General features: G+C 45.5%; 1 protein-coding gene across 2 annotated transcripts; it reads left to right on the forward strand.

Annotated features, from left to right (window-relative positions):
* The first annotated feature begins 231 nt into the window (after positions 1 to 231).
* On the forward strand, positions 232 to 16,180 carry XRCC6 (X-ray repair cross complementing 6). Of its 2 annotated transcripts, XM_068142562.1 has the most exons (12): positions 235 to 382; positions 489 to 598; positions 1,118 to 1,256; positions 3,276 to 3,530; positions 4,554 to 4,737; positions 6,645 to 6,831; positions 7,999 to 8,167; positions 9,855 to 10,016; positions 11,130 to 11,259; positions 12,770 to 12,870; positions 14,828 to 14,941; positions 15,690 to 16,180. In XM_068142562.1, the coding sequence occupies exons 1-12, from the start codon at positions 292 to 294 to the stop codon at positions 15,884 to 15,886; spliced, it is 1,839 nt and encodes a 612-aa protein (XP_067998663.1). In that variant the 5' UTR covers positions 235 to 291; the 3' UTR covers positions 15,887 to 16,180. The 2 variants fall into 2 exon arrangements, with proteins under 2 accessions (XP_067998664.1, XP_067998663.1); XM_068142563.1 differs by lacking the exon at positions 15,690 to 16,180 and having other exon boundaries at positions 232 to 382; positions 12,770 to 12,883; positions 14,828 to 14,935.
* Positions 16,181 to 17,286: the final 1,106 nt, after the last annotated feature.

A 17,286-nucleotide genomic window follows, 5' to 3' on the forward strand; every position in this document is an offset into this window, starting at 1 on the left:
GGGAAGGGGAACTCCCTCTGTCATTGGCTTGCGAGCCGGAGCCACGCGGAAGGCGGGCAGAGCTCCCGCCTTCTTTTCGTCCCCACAACCAGTCCGCGCGGAGGGGTGGTGAAAAGGACGGGCTCTCTTTCTCTCTCACTATTGGTCAGAGTTAATATGGAAGGCGGGTCCCCCGAGGACTGGCCGCTCCGATTGGTTGAACGTTCAGGGCAGGTGGGCGGCGGGACCGGTTCGGGCGCAAGCTGTCTCTCCGCGCGCGCTTCCGGGGCCGTTAGCGGGGCGCCGGCAGCCATGTCGGAGTGGGTGTCCTACTACCGGAGCGAGGGGCCGGAGGACGATGAGCAGGATGAGCAGCAGGAGCAGGAGGGGACTGAGGCGGTCGGTAAGGGCCCACCATTCTCACAGGGACTGCAACCGTGGGCTCACTGCCCTCGAGGGTCAGCGTGCGGAGGAGGCCGCGGTTAAAACTGTTTCCCCTAATTCCATAGGGGACTACAGGTTCTCCGGTCGGGACAGCCTCATTTTCTTAGTGGACGCCTCCAAGGCCATGTTTGAGTCGGATGAGGAGGGAATGACGCCCTTTGAGATGACCATCCAGGTACGGCTGCTTAGAGATCGGCGGGCTGCTTCGCTAACGGGTGGGGATCGCCTCCGGCGCCTCCGCGGCTGCGGACCCCGGGCTGCCCGCTGCCCGTTGTGTCGCCGTAAGGGTCGCTGTGGAACGGAAGCAGCTGGGACTGCTGAATGCCTGTGCGTTTGGGAGGACGCCTGATAGGCCGTCTCCAGAGTTGGGTGAGGGAAACCTTTACAGAATGAGCCAGCAAACCGACCAGTTCAGGGTGATTTGTTTCAGAAACGTTTATTATGTTGGCCTTGCTCATAAAAAGAAAAAAAAAGGAGTGCTAACGAAAAATATTTAAGGCTGTATACTGGAAAAAAAAATTAAAAACCTTGAAAAACAAGACCCCAAATTCTTTATTTGGGTGAAATTCAGCTGAATATTCAGCTCTTTGCCAGTCTATGTGTAGAAACTGTGAATTGCCAGAGAGAAAACTTTTGCAGCCCTGCTGCAGCTGTTTTTCTTCCTACTTTGGTGTGTGTGCATTTTTCCCCCCAGTGCATCCGGAATGTGTATACCAGCAAAATTATTAGCAGTGACAAAGACCTGCTAAGTGTTGTGTTCTATGGCACAGAAAACGGCAAGAACTCGGCAGATTTCAAGCATGTCTATGTTCTCCAGGACCTGGACAACCCAGGTAAAGGCAGTGAAGTGATATATTAAGGTTATATAGAAAGGTGGAGTAAGGAAATCTGTGTAGTAGCATTGTGACTAGTTGATCTCTCTGAAAACAGGGAGATATCAGATAAACAAAATTCTTGCTACTGAAATGTGTTGGTGATGGTGGGAGTAGCTTTAGAAGTTTATTGAAAGCTTAGAAAATGGGTGGGAGCTTAGCTTTTTCTGTTGTAGCTGGTTTAAATCCCTTTCCTATGTCTCCTGTTTCAAAGTAGTTCACTTACTGTCTGCTAAACCTAAGAGGACCTCAGCAGCACTCATGAAAGCTCATCATGTGTCTGCTGCACTTCAGAAAAATGCATGCAACATGCAAAGGCACCACAGGTTCCACCTGGTGGAGAACATCACAGGTTGGGTGGGGTTTCTGAAGGTCATCTTGTCCAACTCGTGTTTAGAAACAGCAGTAGGACAGAGAGGGGATTCTGCCCCTCTCAGTATTCAGCATTCCTAAGGTTGGAAGGGACCTCAAAGATCATCAAGTCCAACCTGTCACCACAGACCTCACGACTAGAGTAGGGAGGACACTGCTGCCCACCGCAGGCTTGAACTCACGACCTTCCCATTAAGGGTCTTATGTGCTACCACCTGAGCCCTCCCACTCAAGCAGAATCAGGTAGAACAGGTTGTCCAATAGCTTAACCTGTTTTGCAGTTCTTGGGTTTAGCTCTTTAGGATTTCTTACTTAGCATCTGCTTGGTAGTGAGTCCTAGTTGCTGGACTGGGAAAGGCAGTAGGGAGGGTGTGAAGAATGCATGGTAGAGGTGACAAATTCACTGACAGCAGAGAGTCTTGTGGGAGGATTTTGTCTACTAGCTTTTAATAGCAGCCTGTATCTCTGAGGAAGTTTGGCTTAATTTTTTCACCTAGGAGGTACAGGGTTAATAACACATGGAGTTCACCTGAAAGAGCTATGCCTTGTCCTAGTTTCAGAATGAATTATGATGAGGACCTGTCCAGACAGGCTTAGGTTCTTCCTTTTCTGGCAGCAAGCACCTTAGGCTTCTTGCTCCATCTTTTTTTCCCCTCTTCTTCCATACTTGCCCTTTTTCCTGTGTTAGAGGCAGCAGCTTTGCTGTGCTGATGAAGACAGTGCAGATGAAAGGTGGGTGTTATTAAAAGGGAAGAGGATTGTGTATTTGCTGCCCCTGGAAAGCAGAATGCTGTGGATAAAGCAGTTAGTCACTATGTAGTATGTAATTATGCACACATATGCTGTTAATTAAATGGCAGCTGAGGAAAATGAAAATAAAATAGTAAAGGGAGGGAAAGGCACTTTCAGATGAGATTTCATAAGTGCTGTAGAATTTGAGTGAAGGACCAAGGAAGAAGCTCTGCAGAGTGCAGTAGCTGAAAAATGAAATATTGTGTCTCTTTGTACAGTTAAGAGAGAAAACAGAATCTGTTGTTAGATAGGTGGGAAAAGGAGTTGTAGTTTTGCTGGAATAACCTGCAGAGCTTTAAAGAGGCCATCAACAGCTGCCCTGAATATTGCTGTGCTCCACTTGGTGGTTTGTGGGCTGCATCTGACCTCTAGGTTGATTCTATCTGACAGGAGTGGCTAGGAGCAGGAGGAATTCTCCACCTCTTCAACGTGTTGTGGAGATGTAGGATGTATTTCAGGCTCTTCTCCTTTCTCTGGTGGCACAGCTGTCCTTTCCTACTTGTCCCTTCACTGTAGAGGGTTTGCAATACTTTGATTCCTGCCTGTTTCCCTCCTTCAATAAGAAGAGCTCCACTTTGGTGTTAAGGCATTTTGTGTCCTCTTGGCCTGAGTCGGTGATTTCAGGTAGCATCCAGCTTGTGTTGTTGCAAATGTTAGGCTATGCTGAACAGTTTTCTCAGCCAGGTGGTGGAAGGGAACTGCCACGGAGGTGTTAGGGGATATTGCTCAGGTGTCAGCTGCAAGGGAACCTCAGTGCATATTTAGAAGGGTTTTGTGGTACTTTCTAATGCATGGGAATGCTGTTGTCCCCCTTAGGTGCAAAACGTGTTCTGGAGCTGGACCAGTACGGGGGAGATGAAGGACAAGCACTCTTCCATGCTACCTTTGGCCACAATGCTGACTATTCACTGGGTGAAGCACTTTGGGCCTGCTCTAATCTCTTCAGTGACGTCCGAGTCAGACTGAGCCACAAAAGGATCATGCTCTTCACCAATGAGGACGACCCTCATGCCAATGACAGTGCTAAAGCCAAGCTGGCCAGGACCAGAGCTGGTGATCTGAGAGACACAGGTGATGAGTTTTGTCTTTGCACCCTTGCAGCAAATGTTAACTGCATTGCATGTTTGTGATGGGGGAAAAGTGTAAGATTGTCTGAACTGGGGACTCTTTCTGTAATCTAAATTAGAAAAGCTGTTATCTAATCTGCTATCCAGCAACTAACCCTTATGGTCTAAGATCTCTTTTTCTACTCTGATAACATAAATCAGAACTTGAGACAACCCATGGAAAACAAACTCTGCTTTGTTTCATTAGTCCAACATTTTCCAGGAAGGGAACAATAACACTAAGTTAATTAATATCTCCATTTTGAATCAGCTGAAGAACAGCAACCTGACCTCAGAGACAAGGGAGCAAGTGCTTCATTGGTTCAACTCTGTAGCTCAGATAACAAGTGTTTTTGGAGCTCAGATGTGCTGGATCTAGAAATTGTGAGGCTTCTTTAATTCATTAGCCTTTGCAAATGGGAAGGGGGAATTTCTGAACTCATTATTTCCCTCTATACCTGAATCATAGAATCAACAAGGTTGGAAAAGACCTCAAAGATCATCAAGTCCAACCTGTCACCCAAGACCTCATGACTACTAAACCATGGCACCAAGTGCCACGTCCAATCCCCTCTTGAACACCTCCAGGGACAGTGACTCCACCACCTCCCTGGGCAGCCCATTCCAATGGCTAACAACTCTCTCTGTGAAGAACTTTCTCCTCACCTCCAGCCTAAACTTCCCCTGGTGCAGCTTGAGACTGTGTCCTCTTGTTCTGTGGTTGCCTGGGAGCTTGTCAGAGCTGTTTTGTAAGCAATATTGTCCAGGTTAACTAGGGAAAAAACGGTTTCTATGCTATGTTGCTTTGACTGAAGTTGATGCATGCATTTTGCCTCTTGCCCTAGGAGCTTTCACATCAAGCACAGATGACAACTTGGAGCTTACTCTTGCTTAAATTCTTAGAGGAATCTGAGAGTGCTGAGAAACAAGCTGATGCGAAAACAAAGCAGTTTCTGTGATCCTCCTCCTGTCTTATTTTGTTTCCTAGGTATCATCCTGGACTTGATGCATTTGAAGAAGCCTGGAGGATTTGATATCTCTTTGTTCTACAGGGATATAATAAATTTAGCAGAGGATGAGGACCTTGGGATCCAGCCTAAGGAGTCAGAGAAACTGGAACATCTCATGAAGAAAGTACGAGCAAAGCAGACAAAAAAACGGGCTATGGTCAGGTTGGTGCCTGGTTGTATTTCATTTCATGGAGGCACCTGGTGTTACTTTTAGACTGCATCTCACCTTCCTCTTCTGGAATGTTTGGTCTGTAAAGCCATCAGTGCTTGCATTCCTCAATCTTAACTTCTTAGGACAAGATTGGTGTTACTTCTGTAGCTTCAATGATATTTGTCCTTGCTGGACGAGAAGAGCGGAGAAAGAAGCTAGGTCTCCTTGTTCCCCACTCTCTGACATCTCCAGGATTTATCTTAGCCAGAAAGGATAATTTCTCATAAAATGACATTATTGCCATGTAAAATACTTCCAAAAAAATGTGCAGCCTCTAAAATGGTAGTTTCTAGTGAAATCTGATTGAAAGGAGGTTTTTCTTACTAGTGCTGACATAGAAAAAATTCTGCTCGTTGTTACTGGTAGGGATTTTGGTCTGTTACGAAATTTTTGTTTGTGGTCAGTCTGTCTAAGCACTTGGTGTGAGTTCACATAGCCTTGATATTTCTGGTCACCCACTGAAAGATTAGAGATACTTACAAAGAGATTAAAGGGATCTTGACAAAGCAGATAGAAAGTATTTTTGGAGCCACATACTCCGTAGCAGTTGGGTTTTTTAATGAGGGTGTTTGTGGCAGAATGGTGTGGAAGCATAGTTAGGGAATGAACTTCACAGTCTAGTGGGTTTTTTTAATATATATTAAAAAGAAGAGATAATCCTAACCAGAGCTGTTGGCACTGACATTTGAGCTTCTGCTCACAGCTTTATTTTCCTCCTGTGGGAATGTTTCTCGAGTTTTCTGATCCTTGAGGAGGAAGAATCCTGTACCAGGGATACCTCTTAGAGGAGAGGACGTGTCACCGTTCTGCTCTCAGAACTTGAAGATTATCTCCAGGTTTAAACCTTTGCTTCTGAATTTTTCTCTAATTTTTGATGATAGAATAGAATAGAATAAACCAGGTTGGAAGAGACCTTCAAGATCATCCCGTCCAACCTATCATCCAACACCACCTAATCAACTAACCCATGCAACCAAGCACCCTGTCAAGTCTCCTCCTGAACACCTCCAGTGATGGTGACTCCACCACCTCCCCGGGCAGCCCATTCCAGTGGGCAATCACTCTCTCTGTGTAAAACTTCCTCCTGACCTCCAGCCTGAACTTCCCCTGGCGCAGCCTGAGACTGTGTCCTCTTGTTCTGGTGCTGGTAGCCTGGGAAAAGAGACCAACCTCTGCCTGTCTGCAACCCCCCTTCAGGTAGTTGTAGACAGCAATAAGGTCACCCCTGAGTCTCCTGCTCTCCAGGCTTATCTGTTTTATTAAATCATGGTATTAATTGGTGAGGGTGATGGAGCACTGGAACAGGCTTCTCAGAGTGCTTGCAGAGCCTCCTTCTCTATAGACTTTCAGAACCCACCTGGATGTGTTCCTGTAAGGCCTGTCTGAGGTGATCCTGCTTTGGCAGGGGGCTTGTACTGGGTGATCTCAGGGGGTTCCTTCCAACCCCTAACATTCTGTGATTCTTCTGGGGAATTTTGCCTTCAGCCTGAACAGCTGTGTGAATTCAGAGGTCACATTGCATTAAGCACAGATAAGGTGCCCAAATGTGAACTTGTCCTGTCCTCTGCTTGAGCATAGCTCCAGACTGGGGGGAAAAAAAAAAAAAAAAGGTGAAAGAAATAAGGTAAATTATTTGTGTTTAAATCATTTGTATGGCCAGAAGTGACAGCATTGCAAGGATGTTTTTATACAAGTGAGATTGTGATGCAAGTCATTGTATGTTTCCAGAGATAGGTGTGATTTGTGGGGAGGAGAGTAAGAGAAGGGCAGAGAAAGTAATTTATCTGAGGAGATGACTTCTGCAAAAGTGATTTCTGTGTTTTAGAAGTCTCAAGTCTTTATCTGCCTATTTACACAGGTTAAATCTGTATCTGAGCAAAGATCTGTCGCTTTCTGTTGCTGTTTACAACCTTATTCAAAAAGCTTACAAGCCATACCCAGTGAAGCTTTATCGGGAAACTAATGAACCAGTTAAAACAAAGACAAGGACCTTCAGTAGCCAAACAGGCAGTTTGCTCCTGCCTAGTGACACCAAAAGGGCTCAGGTAAGGTACTGACCATCTTCCTGCTGTTTCCTCTCTCTGTGATCTGTCTGTGTGAGATGCTGATTCTCTTGCTGCTTTTGTTTGGATTTCACTGTCAAGATCAGATGCAGAAATATTTACATCCATATGTCCCTGGGGGCAGCCTGGTCACTTTGTAAACTACACAGAGTGAGACTGGGTAGTTTCTCTGCCATGGCTGTCAAGGGAAAGCAGAGCTGCTAGTAGAAGTGCCCTTAGGAACACAGGTCATTTCTTTCTGTAAGGCAGAACTAGGTTGCCACAGCCTGACCTTACATGGCCTTGTGCATTCTTTGCTGATGTTTTCTTTTGGGCAGATTTTGGTCATTTTTATTAAACATACAAATGTGAGTCATGGAGTGGGGGCAGGTTGGAGATCTTTTCAAACAACCAAAAAAAGGGCATATTATCTTTGGGGTTTATTATTTTGTTCTTTGCTTTGCCTTCCTGCTTGATAGTTTGGCTGATGATTGAATGTCACATTCTGTTCAGGCACACCCTTATTTCAAAGCAGGATATGCAGTTGCTAGGTGTTTTGTCACAAGTGCTCTCTGTGTTGTTCCATGCCAGAGGCTCCTAAAATTATTGTCTTAAGATTCAATACTAAGTTTACTTATACTGGAAAGTAAATACAGGTGATGAAGAGTAAGCTGAGCTTTAAATCCTGATACAAACCTTCAGCAGCTGGACTACAGTAAGCTTTGATTTTTGTGACGTATGAGTGATGGGTCAAAAGTGTTGTTTCTCGGTCACTGTTTCTGCCAGGACTAGGTAAGTGATATGCTGAAGCAAGTTTAGAATCAGGCAAGACTCTTTAAACCAGATCTGGTTACTCACAGTTTGCTTGGAACAGCTCTGAAGAACTCCCAAGGGTGAGATGTGGCAGCTCCTCTGTGCCATGGCTCAACCATTGTCTTGGGAAAGTGCGTTTTGCTAATGTCCTGCTGGAATTTCCTGTGGGATAGTGGTTGTAGATTGTGACTTGCTGTTTCAGTGTGCACTAAATGATGAGAGTTTGCTCTGTCTTGCCTGTAACCCTCTTTTCAGTAGTGACAGACACGAACTGAGTCCTTTTCCTGCCTCCCATCCCCACCACCCCCACACTTTTTTTGTGCTAGCAAGCCTAGTGTCTGCTCTTCCCTGGTTTAGACCTATGGAAACCGCCAGATCGTGCTGGAGAAAGAGGAGACAGAAGAATTAAAACGGTTCGATCCTCCAGGCTTGTTTCTGATTGGCTTCAAACCCCTTTCAATGCTTAAACATCACCACCACATCAGGCTCTCCCAGTTCATCTATCCTGAGGAATCCCTAATAAGTGGTAAGTAATGATGGCAAGAGACGATTCACCACTTTGCATCAGGGTAATCAGCTGATTCATAGTGTGTTTAAGTGGGGATCATTGAGTGTAAAGCCTAACTTAAAAACTTGCTGATACTGAAAAGTGTAGAATCACAGAAACATTCAGGTTGGAAAAGACCCTCAGGATCACCAAGTCCAACCATTGACCCTACTCTACAAGAGTCACCCCTAAATCATATCCCCAATCACCACATCTAAACCAGCTTGAAACACATCCAGGGTTGATGACTCTACCAGCTCCCTGGGCAGCTCACACTAACCCTCTCTGCTGCTGTTGTTTTTTTTTCTTCAATAGCAGAACTGCTGCTGAGACTTCATGTTTCATTTGTCAGGGCAAGCAGCTAATCACCCATGCAGATACAGTCTCAAAATAGTTGGTTTTGTCCTTCCTGAAAGTAAAGGATCCTAGTACCTGACAGGAAGGTGGTTATATAAAGCAAACAAAACCCAAACCATAAATGAGTGAATGTAATTGCTGATTTTAAGTCCCTATCAGCTAGGAGTGGAAACATAATGCTTTGAAAGATTGGTTGAATTAATAGCACTGTAAGTAGGGAAGGTGAGGATGCTTAGCACTGCTTTTTCTCTCATTTTTATCTGTTTATGTAAGTCTGCTTACCCAGAAATACAGTATTAATCTATCCCAAGCTGCCACAGTAAAGAAAAAAACTGTAGCTCCTCAATCTACCAGTGAATAAAGAGGGCTGAATTATGACCAGATGCTTTGCAGTGTCTTAACTAAAGATTTTACTTTTGCTTCTCCAGCTTAGCAGTTGCCTGAATCAAACACCTTACTTAGCTGTCAGTCTTTTCCTGACCACTGTATCTGGTAATATACAGAGCAAATGTCTGCCTCGAGAGGAATACTGCAGCCAGAGTTCTTAGAGTGTTATTTCTGCAAAAGGTTCTGTGCTCCCACTATGATGTCCCACCAGTCCAGAAAGAGGCTTTGCAGAGACCTGTTTACAATTTTTCACCTTTATTTAGTTGCTCAGATGCTGGTGATTTAATTTCTTTCACTAGAACACTCGGTGCTGTGATCCGAAGAGGCACTAACATTGTTGCTTTCAAGGGTTTCCCCTTCCAAAAGTTGCTCTTTACTTCTGCTGTGTTGCAGGCACTTCAGAGAAGACACAGTTTTTATAACCTGTTATCTAGGGTTCACAGGATGTTAGGTGTTTATATGGACCTCTGGAGATCGAGTCCAACCCCCCCTGTCAGAGCAGGACCATAGAATCTAGCACAGGTCTCACAGGAACACATCCAGATGGGTCTTGAAAGTCTCCAGAGAAGGAGACTCCATAACCTCTCTGGGGAGCCTGTTCCAGCGTTCTGTGGCACTCACAGTGAAGTTGTTCCTCCTCATGTTGAGGTGGAGCCTCCTGTGCTGTAGTTTATATCCATTGCCCCTTGTCCTATCACAGGGTGCAACTGAGCAGAGCCTGTCCCCTCCCTCCTGACCCCCAGCTCTCGGATATTTATAAACATTTAGTAAGTCTCCTCTCAGTCTTCTCTTCTCCAGACTGAAAAGCCACAGGGATCTCAGCTTCTCCTCATGCTCCAGTCCCTCAATCATCCTGGTAGCTCTCTGTTTGACTCTCTGGAGTAGAGCTGTCCATCTGACCAAGACAGTCTTTCCTTTGCAGGGAGTACAACGCTGTTTAATGCCTTACTGATGAAATGCTTGGAGAGGGAGGTGATGGCACTGTGCAGATACACCGCCCGCCGGAACACTCCCCCTCGCTTTGTGGCCCTGGTTCCCCAGGAGGAAGAGCTGGATGAGCAGAAAGTGCAGATAACCCCTCCAGGTATGGGAAGAGAAGCTGTCTTTCCCTGCATGGTTGGGTGCAGTCAGCATACTAGCATCCTGTATTGTGTGAAAACATTCTTGGTGCTGCTTGCCTTAAAACTGAAGAGAGTGCTTTCCAACATCTCTTTCTTCAGTTTTGTCTTTGTAAGCATCTGGTGTTAAATCTGTTTTTAAAACTCCAGTTGCCTCAATGCTTGCTTAGATATTACATGGCTACAGTATTTTCCTTGCTTTCTACCTCTTTTTTTTTTAGTGGATACAAGTAACTGACCTAAACATTTTCAAGCCTGCAGTGGGCAGTAGTGTCCTCCCTACTCTAGTCGTGAGGTCTGTGGCGACAGGTTGGACTCGATGATCTTTGAGGTCCCTTCCAACCTTAGGAATACTGAATACTGAAAGCTTTTAAATTCTGTTTGCTGACTGGAAAAAATGTGCTTCCCTGGATTTTAGTGCATCCTTGGATGCATTTTAAAGTGTTACATAAATAATCTCATATCCTGGACCTCACACCTTTTCAGCTGAGTAGGGAATGATTAAGGAGCAAAGGCAGACCCTTGCTCTTTTGCATTTTCTCACCTCTTTAACTGAAAAAGTCCTTTTCTAGGAGAAAGTAGGAAAGTAACATTGCTTGTGTACAGGGGAAAGAAAGCCTTTCAGAAAAACACAGGCATTTACTTCATTTTCAAACAAGGATTTTTTTCCAGTTCATCTCCAAGAAGAGATGGAGAAGGTGAGTGAGCTGATCATCTGTATAAAACGCAAGTCATGAATAAGCTGTGCATTTAGTTTGAATCTTTCTGAAAACTTTTGGTGGTGTTGGTTATAGACACTGGCACTGGGATTGAGGATCATAATGTAGGGACTGGGAAATACTATGGATTGCTGTTGTTTACATCAAAACATCTGGCTTTGGAGTCCTCAGACCTAAATAAGCATCTTGATCTTTCCATGGCACTTGGTGCCAGGGTTTAGTTGATTAGATGGTGTGGGGTGATAGGTTGGACTTCATGATCTTGAAAGTCTGCTCTGGTCTGTTCTACTCTACTCTACATTATTGTTTTGAGGCCATGGTTCTGAATAGCTGTTCTCTTGCTTCCTCTTTTCTGTGCAGGTTTCCACGTTGTTTTCTTACCCTACGCAGATGACAAACGGAAGGTGGATTGTACAGAGAAGGTGCCAGCCAGTCAGGAGCAGGTGGACAAAATGAAGGAAATCATTCAGAAGCTCCGGTTCAAGTACAGGTACACAGGGGTAGAATTGTAGAATCGGTAAGGTTGGAAAAGACCATAAAGATCATCAAGTCCAACCTGTCACCCAAGACCTCATGGCTACTAAACCATGGCACCAAGACCAGTCCCTTTTTGAACACCTCCAGGGATGGTGACTCCACCACCTCCCTGGGCAGCCCATTCCAACAGCTAACAACTCCCTCTGTGAAGAACTTTCTCCTTACCTCCCGCCTAAACTTCCCCTGGTGCAGCTTGAGACTGAGTCCTATTGTTCTGGTGCTGGTTGCCTGGGAGTAAATTCCAAACCCCTTCTAGCTACAACCTCCCTTCAGGTAGTTGTAGACAGCAATAAGGTCTCCTCTGAGCCTCCTCTTCTCCAGGCTAAACAATTCCAGCTTCCTCAGCCTCTTCTCACAGGGCTGTGCTCAAGGCCTCTCCCCAGCCTCGTTGCTCTTCTCTGGACATGTTCAAGAGTCTCAATGTCCTTCTTCAATTGAGGGGCCCAGAACTGGACACAGTACTCAAGGTGTGGCCTAAGCAGTGCCAAGTACAGGAGCACAATGACTTCCCTGCTCCTGCTGGCCACACTATTTCTGATGCAGGCCAGGATGCCATTGGCAAGTCCAACCTGTCACCCAAGACCTCATGACTACTAAACCATGGCTTCAAGTGCCATGTCCAATCCCTTTTTGAACATCTCCAGGGATGGTGACTCCACCACCTCCCTGGGCAACACATTCCAATGGAGATAGCATACAGGGGAAGAAAGAAAAACATTGGTCACAGGATCACAGAACATTAGGGGTTGGAAGGGTGTCCAGAGAAGAGCAATGAGGCTGGGGAGGGGTTTGGAGGGTGTCCTACAAGGAGCAGCTGGGGCTGTTTAGAGAAGGCTAAGGGGAGACCTTGTTGCTCTCTACAACTACCTGAAAGGAGGTTGTAGTGAGGCTGCTGTTGGTCTCTTCTCCCACGTAATGGGCAATAAGATGACAGGAAGTAGGCTTAAGTTGTGCCAGGAGAAATTTAGGTTGAATGTTAGGAAAAATTTCTTTCTTGAGAGTGGTCAGGCATTGAAACAGGCTGCCCAGGGAGGTGGTGGAGTCACCACCCCTGGAGGTGTTCAAGAAGCACTTAGATGTGGCACTTCAGGCTGTGGTTTAGTGGTCATTGTAGCTGGGTTATGGTTGGACTCAATGATCTTAATGGTCTTTTCTAACCTTAATGATTATATGACTGATTTATGGGAGATTTTTTTTCCTCCTAGGTATGTGGAAAGTAGCATAGCTGTTCAGATAGCAGAATGCCACTGTCTCTGTCTCACACAGTGTTCTGATGCGCTTGGTGCATGACAGGATAGTGGTTCAGCAGGGCAGTTGGAAAGAGGAAAAGCAGGTCTTCCACTAAGGTGGATCGTTGTGTGGGAAAGAGGGACCTTTTACTTTGGAATAAGTTGGTGGTAGACCTTGTGTGTTTTGTCTGTCGTCTTGGCAGTATGCATTAACATTCTGGGGGCTCTTGACAGGACTGACGGCTTTGAGAACCCAGTTTTGCAGCAGCACTTCAGGAATCTGGAAGCTTTGGCTCTGGATATGATGGAACCAGAACAAGCTGAAGATCTTACAAGTGAGAATTATTGGTGGGTGCAAAGGGGAGGTGGGGTAGGGGATTCTTGACTTTGTTCTAAGTCAGACACGTGCTACTACAAATGTCCTTGAACAAATATTTCAGTGCATGCAGTTCCAAGATGCAGAATTCTGGATATGTCTATTTTGAAATATTGAGACCTTATTTTCTAATGCTGTCAATTCTAAGATAAAGGGGAAAAAAATAATCACTTTGCCCTCCACAATTTAAACTGAATCACATTTTTGTCTGTGATGACAAATCTTCTGAAATTCCTCTCAAGAGTCTAATTAAAAACTCCTTAGCGTTTATTGTGCTAGCAGGCAATGCCGCCACCTCGTGGCTGTGAGGGTGTCCTCTATCAGAATATCTTGCCAAGGGACAGAAAACTGTCCCAAATACATGTTGTGCTCCAGGAGTAGTGTTAGAGTGACCATTTGTCTCTTCTGAAGTGATACCTAACACATAATAACACATTACAGAAACAAGCTGTTCTGGCTCAAACTACTCCCATTCTTAGATAGCAACATCTTGTATTTTAATGGGTTTGATGGGTGGACCACTAGATGGATGGGTTTGATGGGTGGACCACAAGATGTATAAGGAACTGGCTTGATGGCCGCACCCAAAGAGTGGCAGTCAATGGCTCCATGTCCCAGTGGAGGCCAGTGACAAGCAGAGTCCCTCAGGGATCAGTCCTGGGACCTGTCTTATTCAACATCTTTGTCAGTGACATGGACAGTGGCATTGAGTGCACCTTCAGCAAGTTTGCTGATGACACCAAGCTGTGTGGTGCAGCAGACACGCTGGAGGGAAGGGAGGCCATCCAGAGGGACCTTGACAGGCTGGAGAGGTGGGCACAGGCCAACCTCATGAAGTTCAATAAGAGCAAGTGCAGGGTCCTGCATCTGGGTCGAGGCAATCCCAGGCACAGATACAGGCTGGGCAGTGACTGGCTGGAAAGTAGCCCTGAGGAGAGAGACTTGGGGGTGCTGGTGGACAAAAAGCTCAACATGAGCTCTCAATGTGCACTTGCAGCCCGCAAAGCCAATCAGATCCTGGGCTGCATCAGAAGTGTGGCTAGCAGGTCGAGGGAGGTGATCCTCCCCCTCTACTCAGCCCTGGTGAGACCCCACCTGGAGTACTGTGTCCAGTTCTGGAGCCCCTACTACAAGAGGGATGTGGAGGTGCTGGAGCGTGTCCAGAGAAGGGCCACGAGGATGATCAGAGGGCTGGAGCACCTCTCCTATGAGGACAGACTGAAGGAGTTGGGGCTGTTCAGTCTGCAGAAGAGAAGGCTCCGAGGTGACCTCATTGTGGCCTTCCAGTATCTGAAGGGGGCCTACAGGAAGGCTGGGGAAGGACTTCTCAGGATCTCAGGTAGTGTGTCACTACTAGGGGGAATGGAATGAAGCTGGAGGTGGGGAGATTCAGGCTGGATGTGAGGAGGAGGTTCTTCACCATGAGAGGGGTGAAACCCTGGAATGTGTTGTCCAGGGAGGTGGTCGAGGCCCCGTCCCTGGAGGTGTTTAAGCCCAGGCTGGACGAGGCTCTGGCCAGCCTGATCTAGTGTGGGGTGTCCCTGCCCATGGCAGGGGGGTTGGAACTAGATGATCCTTGTGGTCCCTTCCAACCCTGAATGAAACTATGAAACTATGAAATGTCTGAGGTGAGACCTGAGTAACAGTCCAGCTAGGTAGGAGATCTACATCACTTCCACCATGTCATTTTTGTTCCTGATCAGGAGTATGTGCAAGTCCATTACACATCATAGTACAAACTGCTGATGTTACCAAGAGCTGTAAATTTCTCATTTGTGAATATCATACCACAGCTTTTTGCATGCTTGCTACATGCTTGCTACATGCTTGCATGCTAGTTATTACAGCAGCACCTCATTTAGATTTTTCCAGTGATTACTCTGGTTTTGAGAGGGCAAATCTTTGTCTTTTGACAGTGCCAAAGGTGGAAGAGATGAACCGTAGGCTGGGCAGCCTGGTGGAGGAGTTTAAGCAGCTGGTTTATCCCCCTGACTACAATCCTGATGGGAAGGCTGTCAAGCGAAAACAAAGTAAGAAATGATGGTGCAGGCATACAATATGGTGTCTCTGTTGAGAAGTATCTGTCTGATGGTTTGAACAAGCCACCTGTGCAACAACTCTCTTCACTCATCTCCACAACAAAGTGGATTTATATCCAGTGATGATTCTTAGGGAGTAGAGGATACTGCGGTATCCACTTGGAGTATTGTTGGAATGAGGAGTTGCACAATGAAGTGTAGGAAGCAATGCAGGTAAATGACTGCAAAATATTATTTGTTTTTAAAGCTTTCTTATTTAATAACTTTGGGTTTTGCAACAGAGTAGTAAAATTGTTCATGCTTTCAGTTTGTGTTGGTGAGGAAGCAGACTTTTAGGCACGGGCTGTTTAGCAAGTCCAAGATGAGCATAGTTAGGGCTAAACATCTAAATAATGCTGAAGTCTGAAACTGCATGAAGTGAGAGTGTCAGTTGGCTGAGCTTCCCAAGGAATCCTTGCATTCTACTGTCTTGAAAGATTTTTTTGGGGTGATCTTCCCATCAGAACACAAAGTTCCACACTTAGGAGTGATCTCAAACTCATCAAGAAGTACTACGTGCCTTACTACACGTAGTGAGTGACACCTACTTAAAAGAAAGTGGAACTAGGTCTGTGGGTGTGTAGGTAGCTGTTAAAGTATCCTGAGTTAATGGCCATTAACTGTGATAAGTGTAAGAACCAGTGATGTATTTTTATTGAGAAACTTTAGAATTGTGTTAATGTAACATTTGTCTTCCTAGCTTCTGATGGTCAAGCTGAGAAGAGGCCCAAAGTAGAAGTCTCAGAAGAGGAGCTGCGGTGTCATGTGCAGAAGGGCACTCTGGGCAAGCTCACTGTACCCGCTCTGAAGGATGCATGCAGGCTTTGTGGGTTGAAGGATTGGGGGAAGAAACAGGAGCTCATGGATGCTTTAACTAAATACTTCAATGATCACTGAGCAGGGCTGAGAAGCCCTGGTTGATGTCTATCTGCTTAAAATGTTGGTTGTCTTAGGTAGGTGCTGTGTCTGTTTAATCCTGCTGTGAAGGGGAGAACGACTAAATATTGCTGAATCTAGGACTGGAGAAACTTTTTACTCTTAGTTGTGAAACACCTAAGCAAAGTTGAATTGTTTGCAGTAGCCAAAGGTAGGATTAAATTCCCTGCTAACTCAGGTCATCCACGGCAAGCAAACACTGTTGTGCCTTCCTGGTTTCTTAATAAAAGTTATTTTGAACTTGTTACTTTGCAACACTAGCTGTACCATCCTTGCATCATAGACAGCAAAACTCACTTCAAAGGTGAGAAAGCTGAACCATCTGTGTTAGGGGCACCACAGGAAGTCAAGCAGCAGGTCAAGTCTGTTTGCTGGTAGAGGGTACAAATGTGGTGTCTTACTCTCCACAACAGCTGTTCAGTAGCAGTGCTTGGGGTCTTTTCTTGGCGTTACAAAGGTTACCAGCAGATAGCAAAGGAGAAAATCAGTGCTAGGAAACAGCAGCCAATCCTTCAGGCAAAAAAAGACTGCACTTCACAAAGCTGCACAGCCAGATTTTAAAGTTTTAAATAGGAATGGTAAATGCTGGTTTAAAAGAGGAAGGAAAGAGAAACTCACACTCCCTGAAAAGCTCAAGGATATACCCCAGTTAGATTACAGAAAGGGCACAGAGCTTTTTCACCTCTGTAGCCAGTGTGAAGTAGACTGGTGTGCAGGTTGCTGTACTCACTCTGTGCTTCAGAAAGAGAAAAATAGCAAGCTGTGGAGAGTAGTCCTTGTTACCTCCAGTATTTCCATCTTTTTAACCTTACTTAGGGAGGCTGCATCTGAGGCTTTGCTTTGAACTTCTGCTCTGGGCGTACCTCATCTATGTTGCTGCACAAGGTGACTAAACCCAAGTCATTGCCCTTGCTTTAGGAAACAGTACAAATAGTTTAGCTAAATTATCTTTTTAGAGGATGGAAACAGGGGAATGCATTTTGGTCTGCATAGTTTTAGTGTTCAGGGATTCCTGTTTGGAAGGTTGTGCCTGAGCTGTAGTGTGGCACATAGTGGATCCAGCCATGATCACTCTCTTGGTACTGTGAGCACCATAGCTGTGCCAGCACCCTGCTCACTTCCACCTCCACAACTCCTCCTCAAAGAGCAGCTAGCCCTTGTTCAACTCTGCAGTACTGAGACTACAGAAGTCTGTTGTGCTTTCAAGGAGCCTGCATTATAGTAGTTACTTTTAATAAAGATTTGTCTAAGCAATCAATTTATTTTGCCCCTTGGCAAAGAAGTTACTGTAAATGCTTGTCTTAGTGAGTCTTAACACTCAATTGAACTCAATAAAATAGTGAGACTCTCTTGTGCTTGAT

This window comes from Melanerpes formicivorus, unplaced genomic scaffold (assembly GCF_026170545.1).
Source record: "Melanerpes formicivorus ecotype bairdi unplaced genomic scaffold, bMelFor1.0.p_v2 SCAF_8, whole genome shotgun sequence".
Classification (NCBI taxonomy): Eukaryota; Metazoa; Chordata; class Aves; order Piciformes; family Picidae; genus Melanerpes; species Melanerpes formicivorus.